We start from the raw sequence: 14,105 nt of genomic DNA on the forward strand, positions 1-14,105 counted from the left end.
GAGGGAAGGCTTGGAGACTATATAAGATTTGGTCTCAAATAAAGATCGTGCGGTGGGAACTGTTAAACCAAAAAGCTTGGTAATGGAGTTTTAGGCTGACTCCTTTGTCTTTGGCTTTGCCCATCCAGTATGGGTCAGAGATGCAAAAGCCTCAGTTTAATTCTGCAGCAGGGGTTGGGCGTCAGAGCTCTAGCGTATGGAGGGGGCCTTTAAGCCCACCATTTTAGGTTTCCCCTTGAAAGATAGGCTCGAATACACTGTACAGAGGTATCCAAGGTCCCCTGTGTTTGGCTGAAATACACTCTTACTAATTGGGCAAGCCAAGAAAATATTGTTTTAGATTACCCCTTTTTTTCTATGACCAGTTATATGAAAACCGTAGCTTCCAAAGGAAGGGACCTTTATTTTTTGATCTCCTAGAGAAAGGCATAGTTTGGGATTCTGTGAGTCATTTCTCTAATAAATAAATATAAAAAAGACATTCAGTAAAATTTGAAGGTTTTTTATTTTTCTAATTGCCCATGCAGTTTTGTAATTTGTAATTGATTAAAAATGAGCACAGGGCATTTAGGGCATCTCAATGAAATCCATAGAGAATGCAGGTCTAACATCACTGAATGTAGCACATGTCCTGCGTACACAGCACGCTTGGCATTCCTAATTCTGGGATGACAGTCAGGGTTCTGTGGCCTTTACATACACACATGGCACCTCCAGCTTTTATACGCATGCATCTATGACGCCCTTCACTTACACAACCAATTCTTGTCATTGTATTAGGAATTCACTATCAATGCTAATCAAGAACTTTCTCTTCATCTTTAATTTTTACACACCAGCAACAGACCGATTGAAAAATAAAAATTTCCATCCCCAATTTTGGGAGCATCCTACAAATCACTGACGAACACCTACAAATCACTAACGTCAAAGGGTTATTTTTACCCGGCAGAATTAATGGACCGGTGGTCTGGAGAGCCAGGATGAAGGCAGCCACCCACGCACGTGTCAGGCCGAGAGGAAACCAAGTCCCACGGGAGAGCTGACGGAGGATGAGAGTGCAGGGGAAAGGCTGCAACTGCATTTCTGCCTCACGTTTCATTCTCATAAAGCATTTAGCGGGAAAACTGGGAGAAAAAAAAATTGGACTTAATCCATCAGTGTTTCTTAAAGACGCAAATGGGTTCTGCTGGGAAGCCGGGAGAGGATGACGAATGATCGCGTCTGCTGTAACGTAAAGACTGAGCGACCCATATTTTTCCCCTGCAGAGAAGTTCTTTTCCACGGAGAAAAGTGCCTTTATGTAAAAACTAGTGTGGATCAACAACTAGCTTTTAATTTTTACGTTTTTCTTACCGCCTTCCCTACTCTGAAGACAAAGATTTCATTTGAGGTTCTTTTTGAAAAAAAAAAAAAATAGAAACAACCTAGTAATAAAAAGAATTTACTGACAAATACGAATGCCTCAAGAAGTTCACTCCATTCTTCAAAATCCCAATGAAGTTCTCATCCTAGGATTTCATTGTACGTTCTGACTCTGGGAACTCTTCGCTTTGCTCTGAGACACCCACCTCTCGTTGCTGTTCACTGGCCCAGGGTTTGCTTGGTGAGCAGGTCATTTTGATTAAGGATAAACTGAAATTCACAAAGGGCAAAGTGTACATAGCTGATCCATTAGAAGTGAAATGCTAAGCTTTGGACCTTCACGTGGAAGTCTTCCCAGGGGAAGAAAATCAAGTGCACCTTGGACCTACCCCCAGGGTCAAAGGCTGAAACTTGAGTGCGCACTGCAGAACATGGAAATCAAAAATCGAAATGTTAGTACCTTTTGTTGAAAAATAAAAATCCCACCCCACAAAACTATAATAAGATAATCTGGATTCAAAACCAGTAACTTCAAATGCTTATCAGGCAAAGGAAAACCTAGTAAGAAAGAGAGCCAAGATGAGAGACTAAAAGTCTTCCTTCTGCCACACGGTGAAATGTTGGACCCTTAGATTGTAGTGACAGGAAACAGAACCAAGCCCGAGAGTGAGGGGATCCTTTTCCGAGCTACCAGTGCAAAGGCTCTGCGCTTCTTTACTATGCTTCTCTGTGTTCATCTTTCTCCAGATGATACATGAGGACTGAGGCTCTAAGCGAGGGAGAGAGGATCATACTGCACTCAAAGTACCATGTGTGTATACACCTTAATCTACATGGCAAAGATACTAAAATCACAGTCAAGGAAAACTGAAAATTTAATTCAGAGTTGCTTAAATTTATCTAAATATCTGGTCCACTCATTTATGGTGTTTCCTCCTTTCGACCAGTTATTTTCAATGTCTGGAGTCTCCTCTCTGTGCTATAATATCTCCAAGAGTGGGGAGGGGAACCCGTGTGTGCCTGCGCCTTACCCCGAAGGTGGCCCAATGTGAGGATCAATGAGTGAATCTTTGCTATGCTTCTGGGGCCATTGGCTACTAGGTACCCTGTAAGTACAATGCATTTTATTATAGAACAACACAAAGATTTGTGGTTTCTCAAGTGGAATACAGCATTTTTTAATGGTCTCACTGAAAAGACCTGGCACATTGGAAATATGTCAAAATTCATCTAAATATCTGGTCTACTCATTTTGTGGTCAAAAACACTCCATTATTCTGACTTCTTCTTAGTTGGAGGTTGAGCATGAATCTGTTTCAGTGAGAAGATTGTCCAGATTGAAGCAGTTTGCCACCTGAATCCTTTGTTACCATGTCAATATGAGAGTATTTTGTATAAAGTAATAAAAAATAAACGTGCCTGGAAAAATGCTTAGTTTCAAACTAGCCACAACTTTAGAGCTATGTATTGAAATTATGCAATAATATAATTTATTGACTTACAACAAGTATTGGTTTTTAAGACACTGCGTATTTATTTTTTGAGTAGTGTAAAAGATCGGATAATCGTTTCCAAATTTGGCTGAAATAGATATAAGTAAATAGAGAAAATATTTCTCAATCTTATGCTACATCATTGTACCATATACAATATAAGTACATCAGATTCTTAACCTTGATCACATTCAAATCAACACTGATGGAAATACTGTGAGAAGTTAATAGCGTGACAGAAAATCTGTAAACATGCCCGTGACATTATTCTTCTGTCGATTATACCACAATATACAATCAAAAAACACATATAGCAACTAAAAGGGGTAATATCTAACAACATGTAATTTTTTAAGACCTAAAACAACCTGCTATGAAATTATCAACAAAGAAAAAGACTTCTTGAAGAATTAAAGACATTCTTCATTGAGATTGTTCTTTAAACCTTTACGACTTTGCCCCTATTACTCTGACCCCCACATTATTAGATGGTCAGTTCCGGGTCAGAGGTGTTATCCACACCTTCTGTTCAATGAAGGACACTTGGATGTGTGGTAACATCAAGAGGTGACCAGACTTGCTGTAGTCCACATCCTCATTTCACTGACAGTCTGAAGCCAGATTACCTTCCACATTTCCTTGGATTCCCAATGTTCCCAATCTTATAGAACAAAAAAAATGTGAGCATATTAGTGGAAGATTTGCTCTTTCAATTGTAAATATTTTTCATTGGTAATGTCCACAATTACACTTTAAGAGCCAAGGTGTGAGTCCTGTCTATGAGTGTGTATTGTGTGCATGTCTGTGTCTGTGTGTGCATGCATATGTATTTGCTATATGTTGGCTCACATGCATGCCCACACAGCACTTATAGTCATATTCTCCTTGACTGAATATGCAAACCCATCCTGTTTTGAATGAAATGAGAATTCAGCTTTTATACAAATAGCCAATCTTAGCCATTTATTCTCTTCTCCAAAGATATGCAGGGTACCTGATTCCCTAAATTCTGATGAAAGCCACTGTTACCTCTGTAACATTGAGTTGCACAAGATTTGTTTAAATACTGAGGACATTCTAGACATCTTGTCAGATTATCAAATTCTGTTTGTGCTTCAAGGAGACGTCTGTGTATGAACTACTCGTCCTCAGCAACCCTTGTTCCTCACGGCCCCATCCAACCTTCTAGATTTCAACATCTGAGCAAATTCCTCATTGTTACATTAGCTGAGTTTTTCTTTTGTTCTGTCATCAACAACTGTGTACTTAGAGTGAAGAAGACGACCATTACTTGCAAGAGTTTTATTTTGCTCTTGGAATGTTGGTGGCACTTCCTCTGTGGACAAGATCTTTTACTAGAAAGGGAAGAAGTGGCTGAAAGGAAGATTGGTTCATAATAACCAAAGGAACGACAGATCTGGAGGCTGCGTGGACATGGGACTCACAGAGTCCCAAAGCTTCAGAAGGTTACTCTGAGCACACTGCCCAGAGAGGAACTTTCCAAACTCATTTGCACTCCAGTCACTTGGGGGTCTTGTTAAGACAGACTCAGATTCTCTAAGTCGGGTGGGGCCTGAGTGGCTACATAGCTAACAAGCTCCTGGCTGAGGCTGATGCTGCTGGTCTGTGAACCACATTTTGAATAGAAAGGGGCAAGTGCCTTCCAATAAAAAAATCCATGGCAATAATAGCCTCAGCTCCATCTGTATATGTTCTCACAACTGTTAGTTTCCGATTCATCAAATTCATGCTACACAATTAAATCTACTGGAAAAAAAAGGCGAAAATGAAATTATTATATTTTGTGAGAACAGAATCTCCTCGTTCCATTTTCTGTATTACTAGACAGCCTCCAGTATATATAACATTTTTTTCTGCTTAAAAAAAAAGAGAGATTTTTAAAGCAATGATATAAGTGAATACTGAATCGCATTTCCAGTCTTGGTCATAATAATGTCTTTGATACTTGGACTGAATAAATACCTTATATTACAGCTGATATCCCTATAGAAAAAAAATGCATTTTTTTCTCGCTGTCAGCATCGCTGAATGTCTCTGTCCACTCATCAAGACACTTGTGCAATTGCCCTACACCAATTCTTCGAAATGTAGCCAGCCCCATTTTAGAAAATTTGAATTTTGAGAGTTTGTTTCAGACAAACAGGTACCCTCTCAAAGGCAGATTCTTGTTCAGCTACTAATCAAAGGAAAAGATAAATTTTGCACATCTGTGCCATTTTTGTTTTTTGTTTTTAGTGCTTCCATATGTTTTTGTTCAAAGGAAACTCGAATATGGAAACAGCTGCTGAGAGAAGGCCAGGCCACAGCCCTGCCATCAGACATTGCTCTGTTGTAACAAGAGAGTTCTCAGTTCCCTCTCCCTCTGATCCTCCTGCCTGTACTTCTCCTCCAGTTTCTGCTTCTCCGAATCCGCGCAGTAAAACGTGCAATCGAGGCTCTTCCGGATCTGTTCAAACTGACTGAAGTCAGCCACGTACTTTCCGTTTTTGGAGAGAGAGACCACAGGCACAAACTCAAAGCCCCAGTGGATCTCCTCCGGGATGTAGGATGTGCGGCTCTGGCAGACGGCGCTGGTGGACTCCACGGTGGCGTTGAGTAGGACCACAAGTTCAAAGTCCTTCTCCTTCAGGTTCTGGGGCGTGAGATCTCTCAGGGGGCTGGCCTCATCCAGCACGTGGTAGAATGTCAAGGGCAAAATGAGGAAGGGGCTCTCTGAAGAGGAGTCCACGTGGAATTTGACAGTGGCTTGGTTGAGGAGGATCCGCTCCCCTTCCTTGGTGACGTGGGTCTGGAGGAGCTTGCCGGAAAGCTGGCACTGAATCAGAAGGCTCTTCCTCATGTTGGCCACCTGGATTACCAAGCACAGCTTCCCATTCTGCTTGGTGATGACAGCACAGTGGCTGAACTTGATGGTCTCCGCCCGCTTTTTGGGTCTGGCGATCTTGGCCAGGAAGGTGCCTGTGATGAAGATCTCAATCAAGGTCGTGATGACCAGCTGAGCAACCAGCAGGAAAATGGCATGAGGGCATTCCTCTGTGATGGAGCGGACGCCATAGCCAATGGTTGTCTGGGACTCGAGGGAGAAGAGGAACGCTCCCGTAAGTGAGTCCACTTTCATGATGCAGGGGGTGTGATTTGAAATAGGTCCCTCTGGCTCTAAGTCCCCATGAATAAAGGCGATGGCATAGTAGATCACTCCAAAAAGGAACCAGGTCATCACGAACGTGGCAGCAAACAGGGTGAGTTTGTATCTCCACTTCATGTCGATCACCGTCGTCCACAAGTCTTGGAGGTAGAGTAGGTATATGCCGTCCACCTTGTCAATTCTCACATTGCTGTGTCCACTCTTGGACATGACTCGGGGTCTATGGGTCTTGAGTCCTGCTCCCGCTGTGTGCTTTACCAGGGGAGCACTGGACACACTAAGGTGAATTGGGTCCATTGTCAGACTCTTGGGACCACCTAAGGAAATGACAGAGAGACGGTTTGTTACTGTCATAGGTGGTAGAACATTCAGAAAAAGGATAAAAGTGTGCGTAAGTATAAATGCATATGGACATATAAAAGAAAAGAGACTTCTGAAGGTGAAACTAATCGACTTGAACTTGAGGAAATAAGGAGCATAGACTCTGGAGACAAGCAAACGTGGGTTCAATGCTGACCCTCCAGTTTATTTGCAGTGAGCCAGGATAAGCTGTTTAACCTCTCTAGACCTCAGCTCCTTAATCTGTAAAATGTGAATAAAGCCTACTCCTCAGGGCTTTTTGATGGTTAAATGAGATAATGGCTATAAAGTGCCAAAACAGAGCATTGCAATTAAAAAACAATGATAATCTTTCTTTTGTGATATCATACTCCTCTGCATCTTCCCCAGAGAGTATTATGAATGTTTATGTATATTCAACAATCACAGGTTTCCAGTTACACAAAATTTAAAAATAAGTTGACTGAGGTCAGTACGGGTATAACAAAAATTTAGCATACATAAGAAAGTTCTTGATAAGCAATAGAAAATGCTAACACAAATCTTTTAAACTTGGGTAGTGTTAACAAAATGTTTTAAAACTTACTCTCTTGCATGACATTCCCTATAATAGCAATTTATTTTTCCCCTAATCCAGTGAATAATTTAGAATCTACAACCTCTCCCTGTCTTGATTACATTGGAAAAGGCTAAGTAATCCAAAACCCCAAACAAACACAGTGAATAATTAAGCTTGATTAATAGTTTAATCGATATGCTGGTTATTCTTAGAAGTGCTATCAATACACCGTATTAGGTGTGACATTCAGGCACACCACACAAATTCTGCCTTACTTCTTTAGAACTAAGCAGAACTAGCATAGGAATGAATTTGGAGAGTTCATGAGAAAGTAAACAAGAATGGGCATCAGTGTAGCACAGCAGACTTACCAGGAAGAAGTGCCAGGCCTCCACGCTGAGCCCTGGTTCACACACAGGGACAAGCCGGGCATGAGGCCACCTAGCATCTTATAGTACCTGCCTGGTGACTGAGATAAATGACCCCTACATTCCTTGAAAAGATAATGGAAGTGATTACGGGGAACTCTACCTGGTTGGCATGTTTTTTCCCTACCTCGCTATATTAAAAAAAAACCAAAACACCACACCCCCCCCCCCCTATAAAAAGGAACTGGTATGCAGAGGTCTGTGATTCATGCAATAATCTTTTCTGTTAGAGCAGCATTACTGCCCAATAGGAGTTTTAAAAATAACCCTATGGGCAAATCTCTTCAAGGAAAGTGAAACTGCAGCCACCGCAGGAGGACCCTGAGGAAGCAGGGGCCTGTGGGCTCTTTAATTTTCCTGTTATGTTATCAGGAGTGTGTCATTTACTGAATGCTCTCTGAAATGAACTGTTGTTACCATATTTTTTCTTGGAAAGGAAAGTCACTTTATAAATTTTCATTGCAAAAATGGGGCACGAGTTATTCAGAATTTATTTTGCTCTTCGACGCTTATCCCATTAACTTCATGATCGATTTAAAAGTACAGGGTAGAGTTGGTGAGCAAGGGTCTTAGGGGACCCTCAGCAGCACTGCTCAGTGACCAGGAGGAAAGGGAGCAGGGCGAGAGTCTGGAAATAGCGCCATGCTGGCACACCAAGTGCAGAGCAGGGCTCAGAACTCCAGTACTGTGAGACAAGTGACTGCATGCTCTCTAAAAAGGGGGGAAAAGGGAAAAGAAAGAACTGCCAGGGGAAAGTGCATGCCACTGAAGCCACTGAAATAGAAAAAGAGGCTTAAGTTTCTGAGGGTGGATGACACACAGACGTCCTCGGGCGCACGCAAAGCTAAGTCTCTGCTGCCCGCCAGCTTCTGGGGCACTCGGCCCTGTCTACGTGAAGGCAGTGCCACGAAGCTTCTGTTTCAATCTCTCTCAGAGGGGCAGTGGGCCAGTGAAGGCTGAGCTGGGTCTGTCTCATCCTTTGCATTCTGCGCGCCTAGAGTTAGGTTCCCACGTCAACAGCGCCTCCTTCTCAGAGGTAGGTGGTCATAAGTGGGGGACGAAGACAGGGCTTCTGCCCTGGTCTTGGGTTTAGCATCTCTGTGAAAAAGAGCAGCGGGTGGAAAGTACGCTGAGGGTGAGCACCCTGTGCCCTCAGAATGCTACTACCTGGTCACTTGCTCAGCAGCTCAGATGCCGTCTTCTTCAAGGCAAATGGACTGTCCCGGCGCCCCTTCACCCACCTGGCGACCATGGGATTCTGCGACTGCCTGAAAGAAAGGAAGAGGGACATGTGGGGTTCACAGGTGTTTATCCAGAAACCGACCAGGTGAAGCTGACCCTTAACAAGTCCCCAGGGGCGGGGGCCCCAGCATGCATTTCCAAACCCTGGTGATCTGGCATGGTGCCAGAATCAAGGCTCAAGGCATGTTTCCAGGATTAAATTGATGCCTCAATCACAGCCCTCACTGTGGAATTCCCACCCTCTGGAGGGAGTTCAATCGTAAAACAGCCTGGAAAGAGGGTTAACCTACCCCCATTGAGGCCCACTGTCAACTGACAGGCAAACAGGGAGGCAGGAAGGGGAAGTGCAGAGGAAGTAAACAGTGAGGACTGGAAGGGAAGAGTCTAGAATATTTTTACCGCCTGTGGAAATGCATTATTATTGTTGAGTCATAGAACATTAGAGCTGAAAGGATTGTCAAAGCCAAAAGCATCTGACACACGAGGAGACCCAGGAGGCTGGAGCGACCTGTCTTCATTGCAGAGAGGGTTCATGGCAGGAAAAGGGGGTCCAGTGTCTCTAGAGGCTCAGGCAGCATTCTCAAACATTGAAACTCCAAAGTGCAACGTAATGTGTTTAAATTTAGGAGGTTCTTTTACATGTAGCTTTTTGGAAAGATGTCTTCCTAAGCTAAACACACACACACACACACTCCACATATTTTATTTGTCTTACACAAAGAAGCATACATACCCTTTTTGCTTCTTTTCTAATCCTCTCATGATTGTAAATAATTACAATCTTTTGCCATTTATTGGTCCCAATTATCAACCTCCACAGCCTCTTCTACACTTGATTCTCCCGGGTGCTAGTACGTTTGGCAAACAACCTCTGTGCTCATCATTGCTCTGTTAGGATTGAGTATCAATCCTACTTGTATGCCTGCTCTATCACTCACATTTTTTCACATGCTCTGAATGCATTGTATTTTATTCCTCAGCACACTTCTTTGATGAAATTTACTTCATTGTTGATAGAAACTCTTATTCTATATAATTTTATGTTACTGCCTCCCCTCCCCCCTTGGTTATTCTGCAATCTACCTGGTTTCACTAAAATATTAAGGAAAAATAAGAGCTAAGGATGGAAAAATGATGAAAGATATTCTCTGCTAATCTCCCTTCTCCTGATCCCACAAAGAAGCCATATTCCATACAAACCACTCGTAGTTTTCTTTAGATTCTGGAAATCATATGTAATTCTCCAGTTTGCATTATGTTATTCCAACATGTGGGTGGGATTATAACTTTTAGAATTGTGGTATCTTTATTGAAGTCCTTGAAATTATTAAATGGAGAGGTCAGTATTACTATCTCACTTCAAACCTAACAAAATATACATGGCATGAAACCATGTGATGCTTATGCTGTGTAGCATTTGTTCTCTGGAGATAAAGGAGAGAAAAACACATTTTGGAAACAGAACTAAATGGTAGGCACATTGTAAAAGATAATCAGCTCTGTGGAGAACTACACTCCCAGTGTTGGGGATGAAACTATGGGGATGGACAAATGGAAACCAAGCTCCCATCACCATCCTCAGGGAGGTAAAACATTCTACCAGAAAGAGGCTTGTTTCAGAATGGATGATCAAAGGAATCAACCAAAGTGAGCCGAAACACATCATCCTGTCAAGGAGAAATCAAGCCAGAAATGGCCAGAAAGCCACTGACCAATGAGAATAAAGAGAGATACAAATAATAAGCATGAATATTGTCAGAAAAGAGCCAAAAGTGGTCCAAAGAGGAAAAGATGCCTATGAGTATTAACAATGGCAATGACAACATAATAGACTCAAACAGGTAAATCAGAATAAAGTTTCAGATTAATAACAATTGTCATTGCCATAAATAGATCATCATAATCACAGGCCATGTGTCAGCCCCTGGTCTAAGGGCTTTCCCTGGGTGAACTTAACTCTCACACATCAACCTTGTGAGGCAAGTGCCACCATTATCTCCATGAGGAGGGAACAGAGGCACAGGCAACAACTGGTATGTGACCAGAGAGAAGATCCTGTGCCCACACTGGCCACTACCCTGACACAGGTGCTCAAGCTTTATTGGCATCAGAACCACCTAGAAGGCTCAGAGTTTCTGATTCAGTAAGTCTGGGGTGGAACCCAAGAATTTGCATGTCCGACAACTTCTCAGGTGATGCTGCAGCTTCAGGAACATAAGAACCACCACGCTGGGACATACGGGTTAAATGATATCAAATTTCCCCTCCTCACTTCCTCTTAGCACTCTGAAAGAGAACTACTGCGCACAGCCATTGAAATGCCTGTTTATTAGTTCTTAGAATGTCTAATCTATACCATCTTTATAGAAGAATGCCAACTACCTAGTGTGCCAATGCTAAGCATTAACTTTTTAAAGTATTAAAGTTGTTTTTTTCCTAGTACTACAACACTGATACTGTCTAAAAACCTAGAGCTCTGTTGAGTTACATTTTGGAAGTTTTTAATTTGTCAGTCCTAGGAAAAGCTTCATTCTCTGTTCTATGGTGGGCTGATAGAATTTGCACCTGCAGAAAAATAACTACTAGGAACTAGGGAAGGCAGCAGGTTCTGAAACCCAAAGTGTCTCAGGCCTCAAGTGAAGATATCCTATGTTCCTTCAAATGGGCCAGTGAGACATGGAAGGAGGGGACACAGGTCACTACGACTTTGGGTTTTCAGAATTAGAATTCGAGGGGATCTGACTTTAAAGCTGTATAAAAGTTGTGAAAAGTTGTTTAAGAAGTCTTCTTGCGTGTCATATATTTCTGACAGAACAATTTTTTGGAGATCTTTTTCTTTCTTTTTTGGCTGTGATTCTGAAATACCTGGATTAAATTTCACTTCAAGGATATACCGGTTTAAATATTAAGTAGCAAAAGAAATGCTTGACAAGAGTGTATTTGGGGTTCACTGAACTCAAAAGGTTTAGAAGTATTAAGAATAAAATCAGTGAGGCTTAGCAATCCTCTCTGTGGATCCTGTGACTGTGGCCACGCGAGCCCATCGGACCTCTGGGCTTGGCCTCCTTCCACGTTCCTCCCTGCTCTTCAAAGCAGCCCAGGACTGGCTTCCACGGCTGGTCTGACTGTTCTTAATCCACTTCTTGACTTCATCTATGTCAGCTGAGGACATGAATGGCTTTGTCCGAGGCCCTTATACCTCCCGAGGGGACCTCGGAAGCACACATACTCACTGAAAAAGCAGGAGGTGGCCAAAGCTGACTCAGCCTATTCCAAAAGGTGGCTCTGCGGCTCTTACCTGCTGGGGAAATTACTCCATCTGCAAACCCATTTCTTCCCTCAGGCCATGGAGGACTGAGGGTGGCTGTGAGGGTGACAGCTGCTAGTAGGCCATGGTATTGATCATTGTTCTCCATGAGGATTGTACTAATCAGAGGGGAAACACCAGATGAGATGACGACAAATTCATGACTCAGTTTCCTCTGTCCTAAAGGCCCATGTTATGAAGATATGAACTCGGACCTAATTGGCAGAGCTGTGGTCATGTTTGTTGTTGTTGACTGTTTGTTGCTGCCAGTTCTGGCTGCCAGGCTCTGCTGGTTCTATCCCTAGAATTCCTTCCTGGGCTTTCCCGTGGGGGAACAGCTTTCACCCTTTTGTGTCCGATGTGATCATGGGACTGCTTTGGCCAATGTTGTGTGAGCCGCAGTGACTCACATCACAGTGGTGGCGTGGCACAGTTGTGGGCGAGGCTCCAGTTGGGCTGTCCTTTCTTCTGGGGAGTGGGAGGAAAGGGACACAAGGAGCTGAACTACAATGGAACCAAAGCTGACTTGTGACACAGGTGAGAAAAACCTCCTGTTGTTGTGAGCCATTGAATTCTTGGAATCATTTGTCACTGAGACAAAGCTTTGGGAAAGCCTGGCCACAGACACACCCTTTCTACATGTTTTTATACCTTAGGATGGTAGATCTGACCTGAAAGGTACTATATTGAAAAAAAAAACATGTAGAACCTTCAAACATCCTTACTGTAAACCCTAACTCTTGGTCTATGACTGAACACGGAAAAAAAAATAGGAAGAAGGAGAACATAGAAAATAAATGAAACATTGAATAGTTTTTCCTCATTAAATTCTTCTAAATCAATATTTAAATTTATCTCCACAAGACAGCAATTCAGGGCAAGGTATAAGGGCCTTAGATAGCACGACTTTAATATTCTGTGAAGCAAAAGCCCTTGGTTAAGGATGTTGTGGCCTCAGAACCTATGATGATGGACACACCGGGCAGTGCTGGGGGCAATTATCATCACACCCTTGCTAGCTTTCATCTGAGAAGGGGGCACTCAAAAGGCACCACACACATTTCAAAGGAGTTATAGATGGTATTCTGTTTAACCCTTCTCTTTAATTTGCATTGAAAGGACATTAAGCTTGAAGAGATAATTCACACATGTCCTTGAAGTTAATCCGTGGAGGACAAGGTTGACAAGCCAGACCTGTCTGTTTCCATAGCTGTGCTCCTCTCTAACCACTGTCGTCAGATTTACTCATGTGCACTACAATACAGCGTAAGTACGTTCCTGCTCATTATGTGTTAGTATCCATTATAGGTACATAGCTGTAATTGATTTATTGTTTTATAGATGTGCTGCTATTATTCCTGTATTCCAGGTGATGAAAGTGTAATAGTCAAAGAGAGGACAGCTAATCACAGGTTCTGAGCCCTGGGTCCATGCTTCTCACTTCTATACCACTAGTTCTCCAAATTCAGAAAGCATTCAAATTACCTGAAGTTCTTGAAGCATGCATGGCTGGGTGCCACCATGAGTTTCTGATTTAGTAGGTCTAGAGAAGGTCCTGGGAACCCACGTTTCTAATAAGTTCCCAGGTGATGCTGATGTTGCCAGTCTTGAGACCACACTTTGAGGGTATGAGCTACATTATTCACCTCTTAATGAATTGTATAGACCAGTGTTTTTCAACCGTCAGTTCGCAGACTGGTGCTGGTCTATGAATGAGTTGAGTTAACCATCTTGATGCTGTATGAAGATTATAGACCCAAGGGGAGAACTTTGGAGAGTTCTAATCTAGTCTAAATGGCACTTAATATCTTGGGGAAAAGAGAATCAAAAAGAGTGATTTGTTCAAAGTCACTGAGCCAGAGGCAAGGTTAATTTATTTTATAGGCAGATATCTCTCTTGACTGTCATGAAATATCCTGAGATGAGCTATCCATCTTATTGGACACTGAAGATAGGGCAGCATAGAATAGGGGAACCCCCAAGTGCAGCATCAGCACTACTTGGCGTTCATTAGAAATGTCAGTTCTGACCCTGGCCAGATAGCTTAGTTGGTTAGATCATTGTGCTGAAGCACAGAGGTTGCCAGTTCAATCCTAGTCAAGGGATTGAACATAGAAGAATCAATTAATGAATGCGTAAGTAAGTGAAACAACAAATCAATGTTTCCCTCTCTCTCACTCTCCCTTTCTCTCTCTCAAATTAATTT

General features: G+C 42.5%; 1 protein-coding gene across 4 annotated transcripts in view; it reads right to left on the reverse strand.

Moving 5' to 3' along the window:
* Positions 1-2,755: 2,755 nt before the first annotated feature.
* The window catches only part of KCNJ15 (potassium inwardly rectifying channel subfamily J member 15), a 42,053-nt gene continuing 30,703 nt past the window's right edge, over positions 2,756-14,105 (reverse strand). For 3 of the 4 annotated variants that reach the window (XM_066259369.1, XM_066259370.1, XM_066259371.1), the window contains 2 exons: positions 8,518-8,618; positions 2,756-6,341 (listed from right to left, as the gene is read on the reverse strand). In XM_066259369.1, the coding sequence (XP_066115466.1) occupies positions 5,194-6,321 (1,128 nt within the window). In that variant the 5' untranslated portion in view covers positions 6,322-6,341; positions 8,518-8,618 and the 3' untranslated portion in view covers positions 2,756-5,193. The remainder of the gene's footprint in view (positions 6,342-8,517; positions 8,619-14,105) is intronic. The other variant, XM_066259372.1, reaches the window with a different exon arrangement.

This window comes from Saccopteryx bilineata, chromosome 2 (assembly GCF_036850765.1).
Source record: "Saccopteryx bilineata isolate mSacBil1 chromosome 2, mSacBil1_pri_phased_curated, whole genome shotgun sequence".
Lineage (NCBI taxonomy): Eukaryota > Metazoa > Chordata > Mammalia > Chiroptera > Emballonuridae > Saccopteryx > Saccopteryx bilineata.